The 9864-nt window shown below is 63.7% G+C and overlaps 2 protein-coding genes across 2 annotated transcripts in view; one reads left to right on the top strand and one right to left on the bottom strand.

Annotated features, from left to right (window-relative positions):
- Positions 1-3277, bottom strand: part of VASN (vasorin) — a 7058-nt gene extending 3781 nt beyond the window's left edge. The window contains 1 exon segment of the mRNA XM_026704479.2: positions 2704-3277. The gene's annotated coding sequence lies outside the window, so the exon portion shown is untranslated.
- CORO7 (coronin 7) overlaps positions 1-9864 on the top strand; it is a 26076-nt gene extending 16212 nt beyond the window's left edge. Inside the window, exons 10-28 of the mRNA XM_026704475.2 lie at positions 4097-4151; positions 4237-4294; positions 4382-4527; positions 4612-4707; positions 4973-5116; positions 5281-5404; positions 5541-5716; positions 5859-5967; positions 6090-6176; positions 6271-6413; positions 6597-6701; positions 6819-6904; positions 6995-7136; positions 7462-7551; positions 8031-8147; positions 8608-8743; positions 8832-8923; positions 9021-9107; positions 9420-9864. Of these exons, the coding sequence (XP_026560260.2) occupies positions 4097-4151; positions 4237-4294; positions 4382-4527; positions 4612-4707; positions 4973-5116; positions 5281-5404; positions 5541-5716; positions 5859-5967; positions 6090-6176; positions 6271-6413; positions 6597-6701; positions 6819-6904; positions 6995-7136; positions 7462-7551; positions 8031-8147; positions 8608-8743; positions 8832-8923; positions 9021-9107; positions 9420-9425 (1999 nt within the window). The 3' untranslated portion in view covers positions 9426-9864. The remainder of the gene's footprint in view (positions 1-4096; positions 4152-4236; positions 4295-4381; positions 4528-4611; positions 4708-4972; positions 5117-5280; positions 5405-5540; positions 5717-5858; positions 5968-6089; positions 6177-6270; positions 6414-6596; positions 6702-6818; positions 6905-6994; positions 7137-7461; positions 7552-8030; positions 8148-8607; positions 8744-8831; positions 8924-9020; positions 9108-9419) is intronic.

Below are 9864 nucleotides of genomic sequence, written 5' to 3'. Positions count from 1 at the left end.
CAGAGGCCCTGGCCGCTTCCTGGGTCCAGGAGGTTTGCTCCCCAATCAAGATTCAGGGGCTGCTTGGGCTCAGGCTGGGTTGAAATCCTCTGGAGGGGGGTGTTGCATAATCCAGGATCCTTCAAATGGGGAGCAGTGGGGGGGGGGGGAACGGACTGAGAACTGAGAGGCTCAGGTTTCCCAAAGATTCAACTGCTCCTCCATGGCCAGGCAGAAACAAGGGGACCCGGCCCCTCCCTTGGATAAGCCCCCCACCTCCCCCCCGCTCCTGCATGCTGCCTCTGCTTCCTTCTCCAGCCAAGCGAGGCATGGAGTCCCCTGGGCTGCTCCTCAGGTTAGGCACCCCAAGCACCCTTTCCTCCCTTCAGAGCCATGGGGGACCCCAGCCAGGAAATGAGTCCCCAGCTTCGCCCTGCACAGAAGGGGCAGCTGGGCCTTCTGGGGGTCCTGTGGGAAGAGGGTGCCCTGGGCCTTAGGGCTGCAAGCTGTCATTAGCCTGGCACAGGCGTAACCCCTAATTAGGCCAGGGAGGAGCCGCCTAACCACATTTCCACGGCCAGGAGGAGGAGGCTGCAAGGAGTCGGGCAGCAGCTGTGGGGCAGTGGGGGAGGGAGCGGCCCTCGCTTGGCTTGGACTTTGGGGTCAGGACCAGGTGGCACTCCTTGCAAGTGGAGGGGGAGGGACACCCCCACCCCCACCCCCGCGGTGTGGCTGGAGTGTCTCCTGATGGGCAGCACAGAAGACGCCGCTGTTCAGAGGGGCTGGGAACCGCCTTGGCCAGCTTGGGGCATCCTGCAAGCCTGGGGCCAAGGCACTTTCACACGAGGTTGCATGGTCCAACCGGCCCACCAGCCCAAGGCTGGAACCATATCAGGAAGTGGGCTGAGGGGGGAGCCCCGACACCCATGCCGCTCCCAAGATGGCAAGAAAATGCAGGCTGTACCCCGTATTGCAAGACGGTTGCCTAGGGTGTGCTCCCCAGGGCTGGGGGAAATGTTGCCTCCGCTCTCACTTGGTGGGTTGGGGGCCAAGCAGGTGTTAGCTGCTCTGTAGGAGCCCTCTGCCCCCTTCCCTGCCAAATTTCTAGCTTCCCCTCCACTCCCTCCCTCTCCCCTTGGAGGACTCTGCAGCCTCTCACCTCCCCAGCCACCGCATTCCTGCCCTGGCTTCTCCAGCTCCCCCCAGGTGTTGGGGAGGGGGCGAGCCATCAGGGAGCGACCAGGGGCTCATCTGTGGTGTGTGGGAGGCCTCCTGCCCACCAGACCATCTCCCGGGCTCCGAAGGGGAATTCCACTGTGTGAACAGAGTGGCAGAGGGCTGGCTGGGGCTGTTTTTCTGGTTGGGTCCTGGGCTGAGACATCTGGCCAAGTGAGAGACGCGCTGATGCCCCTGGACCCAGCCTACGTGTTGGCCAGAGGCTCCCCCAGGAGGCATGCCAGTCCTTAAGCCCTGCATGTGGGCGTTCCCAGCTGGGTGTCCTCTGGGCCAATTGGACTGCTTAGTCATGAGAAATCAGAGCATTGCACACCCGTCTTGAACCCACAACTGTGTACACTCTTGGAACCAGTTTCCTCCAGAAATGCAGTTCAGCTTCTGGCCAAACCCGATCAAGAGTGCAGATTTCTGGCTTGTAAACTGAGCACCTCGGCCGCTCCGGCACCCATCCCACCCTCACCGGAAACAGGAAACTGGTCTTCCCTCCGGCTGGCCTAGGGCTCTCTTCCTAGGAAGGGGCAGCTTTCCTCCCCAGGAGGGGCTCAAGGGATAGGCTCCGTTGGGTTGGGTCCACTCCAACAGCAAGGAGGTCTTTGCTAAGCTGAAGCTGCTGCTGCTGCTGGGAATCCCCTCCCTCCACCCATCCTCACTTGGCCCTGGGCCCACAAGCCGCTGGCTCTACCTGAGCAGCAGCACTGGAGGTCCAGCAGCTCTCCAATGCCCCCTCCCCACAATTGCCACAGTGTCTCTTGGCAATTCCTTGAGGGGGGAGAGGGTGGTGGTGGTGTCTGGCAGTGGTCCAGGTGCCTCCCCAGCCCCGAGGAACAGGAGGAGAGGGACGGCCCCGGCTGGCAGCCTCAGTCTCAGGCCCCCTTCCCAGCCAGATGCCCAGCCAAGTTCCTGAGCAGAGGCCTGGGGGGCAATTCAACAGAGACGGGGTGAAAGCACGGCCACCTGGGTCGAGGGGGAGGGGGCCACCCAGCAGCTCCACTTCCTCTTGCTGAGGGTGTGGGGGGGGGGGAAGAGAGAGCCAAGATCCCACCGGTCTGCCTTGGCAAGAAACGGGGAAGGCTGCCCACCTCTGGCTTGGGGCCTTTGTGTGGACGTTCACTAAGTGGGGAGGGCCACTTTGGGGTGGCACCGAGAGCAGGGCGGGGGAGACTCCCACACGGCATGCACTTTGCCAACCCACCCACCCACCCACCCACCCACCCCCAGTGGGCCAGAGAAGCTGGCTGGCATCTGGCGCCTGGAAGGGTACTTTGCACATGCTCAGAGTTGCCCAGGGCTAAGCCAGATGCAGACAAGTCGACGGTTCCTCTCCCGAAAGGGAAGCGGGCTCTCACCGCCGCTTGCGGGGGCGACAGGCGAAGCGTCCGGGCACCTGGAGCGCCCTTCCTCGCCCTGCCGTTTCCTACGGAGCCGCTCCGATCCCCTCCCTCCGCGAACCGAGGCGCTTTCCGGGCGGCGGGGGCTCCGGGCACTTACCGACCGGGCTCCCCGAGGCGAGGCAGGGCCGGGGTGCTGCTAGCGCGCGGCGCGTCGGGGCTGCTGCGGCGGCCGCTCCATCGGCGGCTCCGGGAAGCGGTGGCGCCTGGCGGCTCCCTGCCTGCCTCCCTCCAGGCCAGGCTGGCCGCGGCTCTGCTGACTCGGGTTTCAGCGCGCGGAGCCGCGGAGGGGCGGCGGGCGCCGATTGGCTGGGGGGCCCGGGAGGCGGAGCCTTCCGCCCCTCCTGCTGGCCGGTCGCTGCCGGGGGCGGGGGGGCGGCGGGGGGCGGGGGTCGCCGGCAGCGCTTTCCCTGCTGGGCGGAAGGTCCCCGGCTGGCCCCGTTGCCCGCGGCGGGCCTGCCTCTCCGGGTGCCTCAGCCCCTCCGCTCCTTCCAGCCTTGGCCCGGCAGGCGGGGAGCAGCTGGGGCCGCCTGCAGACCCACCTCCGGGAGGAAGGGATTTGTGGCCCCGACTCCCCTCAGCTTGGCCGGGCAGGAGAGCCTCGGTGGGTCAGGACAGGCCCGTCTCCTGCAGTCGTCCCGTCGCGCCAGCCTCCCTGGCAGCCCGTCAGACGAGCCGCTCGGCGAGATCCTCCCGTCGCCGCAAGGAGGCGGCTTGAAAGACCTGCTGGGCCTGTTTGGGGAGCGGGAGGGGCTGGGCTGCTGCCCTTGCCATTTGGCCCCTCCTCAGGTGGCTGCAACCGCCCCGGGGGAGAGGAGCCCCAAAGCGGCCTTTCCCTGCCCACAGCCGCTGCTGCCAAGACTGCTGCGGCCGCCCGTGGACGGGGGTCCCTGCCGAGAAGCCGGGGCCCGCCGGGCCGGTCCCTAGGCTGGGCTCTGCCATGGCCACCTGCCTCCCTCCCCCTGGGCCCCGCAAGCAGGTTCCCCCCAGGCCTTCCTCCAGGCCCAGCCCTCTCACTGCCCACCCCGGGGGAAGGACTGGGGCCAGCAGGGCTGGTGTGGTGGGTCTTGCCTTCCCAGAGCTTGACCCAGAAACCGGCAGTGTGGAGGAAGCGAGTGGGGTGGGGGTGCAGGGTTGACTGGCTGCCAATGCAGGGGCACAGAAGGGGCACTTTTCTTCCAGCCCCCCTCCCAGTCCTGGGAGTCTCACTCCCAGTTGCTTAATGGGAGATGTAGGCGGCTGCAAGGATGGGCTGTGAAGGGGTCCCAGCGAGGAGTGACTCAGCCCTTTGCCCAGGCGCATGCAGGGCCGAGAAAGACAAGGGCGGCCAGGGGGAGGCTGGGAAGAGGCCTGGGGCACATCCCAAGAGCAGAACAGGCACCCTGGCCGGGGAGGGGGGTGCTGGATGATCCGGGCTCTGGAGAGGGAGCAGCAGGTGCCCTTGGCAGGAAGGGGGCTCTTGTCGTGTCTCCAAGGGGCTTCTTCTCTCGCAGGCCTCTGATCCCGCTCTTTGACCCCAGCACCGGCCTTCTTGTCCTGGCAGGGAAGGTGAGTGCCGCCGGTCTCTCTGTGGGAATGGGTTGGGGGGGGTGGGGGTGTTGCAGCAGCCGCTCAGGCAGCCATTCCCTTCCAGGGAGAGAAGGTGCTTCTCTGCTATGAGGTGCAGCCTGCGCAGCCGGCCATGGCAGAAGGTGAGTCCCCCTCCCCACAGCTTGCTTGCCCAGGGTCCCTGCCCAGGAGTTGGGCGCCTCTCTCCACTCACTCAGCTCTCTGCTCAGTTCACCGGTGCTTTCTGGAGACCCGGACTCAAGGGGTGGCCCAGCTGCCCAGACTGGCCCTGGATGTCACAGCCTGCGAAGTGATGAGGGTCTTGCAGCTGAGTGACTCGGCCGTTGTGCCCATCAGCTACCTGGTGCCCAGGAAGGTAAACCAGCCAAGCTGGCCGCATGGGAGTAGGTGGGGCCTCTGGCTCCAGCGGGTCTCATTCAGCCCTGGCTTTTCTTGGCAGTCCACGCATGAGTTCCACAAAGACTTATTTCCTGACTGTCCTGGAAACATCCCGGCAGCATCCGCTCAGGCCTGGTGGGCAGGGGACAACACGCAGGTGAGGAGGAGGGCTGAGCTCTCCCCAGTTGGTGGCCCCCAAGATCTTCAAAGACCCCCACCACCGTAGAAGCAGCAGGCCTGCCCCACAGGACTCATGGCCTCTGCGGCCCACAGGCCTTCACCAGGGAGAGGCTGCTCCGGGCCTGGCGTGGTCAGCCCTGGCCAGCATTGACCTATGCCTTCGATGGCCCTGCCCCATAGCGGCACCCTCCTGGGCCTTGGCTCCTCTGGCAGGGGTTCAACCTTTCCTCTCCTGGCTCCAGGTGGAGATGGTGAGTCTTGATCCTGCCTACAGGCCCAGCCCAGGCTTCCTCTCTGCCTGCCTGCCTCACCTTGACCAAGACAGCCAGCACCCACTCTCTGCCCACGTGGAGGCAGGGGATCAGGCCAAGGATCTGGACAACAGTGTGAGTGGCCGTGGCTGACAGGGCGCCTGGTAGCTTTGCCCACTTTCCGGGGTGCCCTGGTCCCAGCTTCCTTTGAGCAGGGATGATCTGGGCCTGTCCCCATTCCTCCCCTCGGTGTACTGGACTCTTGCAACTGGCTGACACCTGGCATTGCTTTTTGCCAGGTGGGCAGCAGCCTGTCCTCTCCTGGCAGCTCCCTGGCATCTCCCTCCAGCGCTGCCCCATCTCTCTCTGCCACCAGTGGCTTTTCCTCCAGCCCAAGCCAGCGGTCCCTGCAGAATATTCTGGGTAAGGGTCTGCGGGTGGGGGACACCGGCAAGAATGCCCGGGCTGCCTTAAAGGGTGCTTTGTTGAGGTGTGGATGCTGTGGGGCACAAGGAAGATCCATGGGGCAGCCCCGCTCACCCCTTGCCTTCGTCTCCAGGCCCGAGTTCTGCCTTCCGGCACATCGAGGGCACCGTCTTGCCTCGCAGCACCCACATCACCAACCTGCGAGGCTTGAGCCTCACCACACCAGGAGAGTGTGATGGCTTTTGCGCCAACCGGCATCGCATCGCCGTCCCACTGCTTGCCACAGGTGGACAGGTGGCCATTTTGGAGGTGAAACACCAGCCCCGCCCTCAGCGTCATGGCCGGCTACAGACTGCCGGGGGGGGGCGGGGGGGCTCCCTCTGCCTTGGCAAAAGACGAGGAGGAGTGGCGTAGGGCACCATGCACATGGCTTCCTTCCCTGTCTCCCAAGCTCTCCCAGCCAGGGCGACTCCCTGACACCCCCATGCCCACCATCCAGAATGGGGCCCCCATCTCGGATCTGTGCTGGGATCCCTTTGATGAGCAACGCCTAGCCATCGGTAGGGACCGGGGGGGTCTTTTTCCAGGGGGGTTGTCTGGGCATCCCAGCCTTTGGGCCGGCTGAGCCCTGCCACAGGGCCACACCCCATCACAAGGGTCCTTTCTTCCCTCTCTGGTGCAGCTGGAGAAGACACCAAGATTCGGCTGTGGCAGGTCGAGCCAACCGGGCTGCAGAAGCAGCTGCTGGAGCCAGAAGTGGTCTTGAGAGGTCAGCACCCGCATCCCTCCACGCCATTCTCCTTGGGTCTGGCCAAGGCAGGATAGCGCTGCTCTGAATGCAGCCTCTCTGCTTCTCGTGCCAGGCCATACAGAGAAGATCTACTCCATCAAGTTCCACCCTCTGGCCGCCGATGTCTTGGCCTCCTCCTCCTATGACAAGAGTGTCCGGATCTGGGATGTGCGCACAGGGAGGCAGGAGCTGGGACTGCACGGCCACACGGACCAGGTGGGGAGCACAGCGGCATCTCCAAGTTCTTTGTGACCTCCAGAAGCGTTCTGCCGAATAGCTAGCAACCAAGTCGGCCTGGCAGCCCTGGGCCCCGGCAGAGGCAGCACCCCCCGATGGCGGGGCACGCAGTCCACCTGGCGCGGAGGGCTGGCCGACCCCGCATCCTGTTGTTGCTTTCAGATCTTCAGTCTGGCCTGGAGCCCCGATGGATGCTGCCTGGCAACCGTCAGCAAGGATGGCAAAGTGCGAGTTTACGAGCCTCGGCAGGCTGGGCAGCCCTTGCAGGTCAGGGTCCGGCCAGGCTCTTCTGGAGGGCAGCGCCCGCACGGATCCCGGACAGCCCACGTGGGCAGCTGTAGCCCATTCTCTTTCTGAAGCATCTGCCCCCTTGCCTCCTCACAGGATGGTCCAGGGCCTAAGGGGGGTCGAGGTGCCCGTGTCACCTGGGTCTGTGGTGGCAAATACCTGCTGGTCTCTGGCTTTGACAGGTGAGCCCCCCCCTCCCCCCCCCCAGCAGTCTCCCAATTGCTGGCAAGAGCACAGCCTGTCTCATCTCTTTCTCCCCCTTCCTCTTTCAGCCGCAGCGAACGCCAGCTCTCCTTGCACCAGGCTGAGGCCCTGGCTGCTGGACCTCTAGCCACCCTCGGCCTGGACGTCTCTCCCTCCACCCTCATCCCTTTCTATGACGTGGACACCAGCGTGGCCTTCTTCACGGGCAAGGTGAGCCCAGAGGGAAGGGAGACCCTGCCGCTCAGAGGGCAAGGGCTTTGGGGCATGTCCACGGGAGCAATGCCGGCCATCTGGCCCCCGCCCTGCAGGATCTTTAGTGGGGGGTGGGGGAGACACAAAAATGGCTCTTCTTTTGCCTCTAGCCAGGCTGGGCATCTGGTGTGTGGAGCCCAGTTTCCCACTCATAGGGATTCTGCCCCCCGCATTTCTCCTGGACGGTTCCCATGGCGCCAGTTTAGCCTTTGTGTAAGGCTTGGACCGGAGCCCCCAGTCAAGGCTGTGCATATTCTACCTCTTCTCTCTCCTGGGGGCTTAGGGTGACACGAGGGTCTTTGTCTATGAGGTGGTCCCGGAGGCCCCTTTCTTCCTGGAGTGCAACAGCTTCCTCTCCTGCGACCCCCACAAGGTGAGGCACCTCCTGGGACCTGCGGGGAAACAAGGTTGGGATGCTGAGAAATCCTTTCAGGGTGGAGTCTTTACTGGACTTGGCTTCTTTTGACACTGTGGGGGCCAAAACTTTGTGTGAGACTTTTGAAAACGCTGCAGAGGGCAAAGAATGGAGCAGCAGCCCTCCTGCCTGCCCCCTGCCCCCCAACACTGGCAGCCCGGGAGCGGTGGTCCCTGCCAGAGGCTGGGACGGCATCCCAGAGGGGAAGAACTTTGCGGCCACCCTTCCCTCAGTGGCTGTTGACCTACCTGGCCCCCTGGAGGCCCCTTCCTTTGCTGGGGGATTCTTTGACCAGCATTAGGTGGCCTGCCCTCTTGTGGCCATCCAGGGCCAGAGCATCCCAACAGCAGAGAAGCCTTTGCAAGATCTCTGGGGTGCTGGTTGGGGAGTTGTTCCTTGCAAGACAACTGGTCAGTCTCTCTCCTTGACTGCTCCAGGGTTTTCACTTCCTGGCCAAGACGGCGTGTGATGTGCGGGAAGTCGAGATTGCCCGGGCACTGCGCCTCCGGCAGACCTCCATTGAGCCGGTGGCCTTCCGAGTCCCCAGGGTCAAGGTAGAACCCCAAGGCTTGGCCTGTAGAGCCGTGTGTGTGTGTGCGCTTGCGTGCGTGTATGGGTCTGCAGTCGGGGGAGGGGTGTCTGTGTGCATTGCTCAGACCTTCGGTCCACACTGCCAAGCAACACTTGCAATTGGCCAGCTTCCGTTGCATGAATCGGTCGTTCAGAAACTCAGACTGCCTCCCTGTGCCCCGTATTCCTTAGAGGTCCACTCATTTGCTCGCCTGGGGAAAGTGACCTTCCGTGGTGCTTGCTGACTCCAGGGCCCTTTACTTACCTACAGCCAGACCTCTCTTGCAGCTGCCCGGCAGCTTTCTTCAGGGGGGGGACCTTCGTTGGAGGCCCCCAATCTAATACCTCGCCCCCCACCCCAGCTCAGAGCCTGCCTGAGAGGCTCAGCGTTGCCCCTGAGGTGCTCCAGCCTCTCATCAGCCGTGGGGCATTTCCTTCCCATAGAAAGAATTCTTCCAGGACGACCTTTTCCCGGCCACGCAGGTGTGGTGGGAACCTGCCCTGCCAGCCACAGCCTGGCTGAAGGGCGCTAACAAGCAGCACCAAACCATCAGCCTGCAACCCCAGGACATGACCCCAGGTAACGGGGGAGGGGGGCTGAGCAGGGAGGGCTGAAGGAGTTCAGGGGACAAGAGAACAAGGGGCTCCTGCTGCCTCCCCCCACGCAGTGAGCCAAGTGCCCAAGGAAGCCCCCAGCCGGAAATACCTGCCTTCCTCCATCTACCTGAAAGAAAAATCTGATGAGCAGAAGAAAGAGGAGGTGAGCCTTCCCTCCCTTGGATCTCCTTACACTGGGGGAAGGGGCAGTCCCTCTGCCTTGGGGTGAAGAAGCCCCCTCTAACACCCCTTCTCTGCAGCTGCTCAGTGCCATGGTGGCCAAGCTGGGGAACCGAGATGACCCCCTCCCGCAGGACTCCTTTGAGGGAGTGGATGAAGAGGAGTGGGTAAGAGCAAGGCTGGGAGGGCAGCCCCCTCAGAGCCCCGGAGGAAAGGAAGCGTCAGACTTGGGGGGCAGGCTGCTCCCCACCGGTTGGCTTCTCCAGCTAAGGCCAGAGAGACCCGACTCTCCCCTCTCTCCCTCCCTGCCTCCTTTATTCCAGGGTGGGGAGCCACTAAGGGCTGGCTAGCACCAAAGCTCTGTCTGGGGAGGGTCTTTCACTTGGGAGGGATGAACTTTGTCCCGCTACCCACAGCAGGTGACCTCAAGCAGCTGGCCCAACATTGCTCAGCCATGCCCATCTCTTATTGCTCTGTAGGAGTAGCTGCAGGCGCTGGAAAGACTCAGGCGGCCTCTCTGCCTGCAGCCCCTGGGATGGAAGGAAGCGTCAGAGTCGGGCTGCAGGCTGCTCCCCACCGGCTGGCTGCTTCTGCTCAGGGGCTGCCCTCCTGCTGGGATGGGGACTCAGACCACCTGTGTACTATTGCCTGGCGAGGGCTTCCACCCAATAGGGGATCCTCGGGGTCTGTCCTTGGCAGGAGCCTTTCTGTTCCATCCCGGCTTGCTGCTTTGAAGCTGGTGGGCCACTTGCAAGCATCCTCGGGGCTCGTTCACTGCCCACAGGTGCCCATGATTCCAGGCTGGCATCCTGAAGCTGCAGCAGCTTTTGTTCACCAGCTGCCTTCTCAGGAGGAAGCTCCTTTCTCCAGCTGATTCCGTCTTGCTGGGTGTAACCCTAACATGAAAACCTCCTTCCTCCTGTT

This window comes from Pseudonaja textilis, chromosome 14 (genome assembly GCF_049901715.1).
Source record: "Pseudonaja textilis isolate UNSWEBS1 chromosome 14, rPseTex1.2, whole genome shotgun sequence".
NCBI classification, from domain to species: domain Eukaryota; kingdom Metazoa; phylum Chordata; class Lepidosauria; order Squamata; family Elapidae; genus Pseudonaja; species Pseudonaja textilis.
This window is presented reverse-complemented; position numbering and strand designations above follow the sequence as displayed.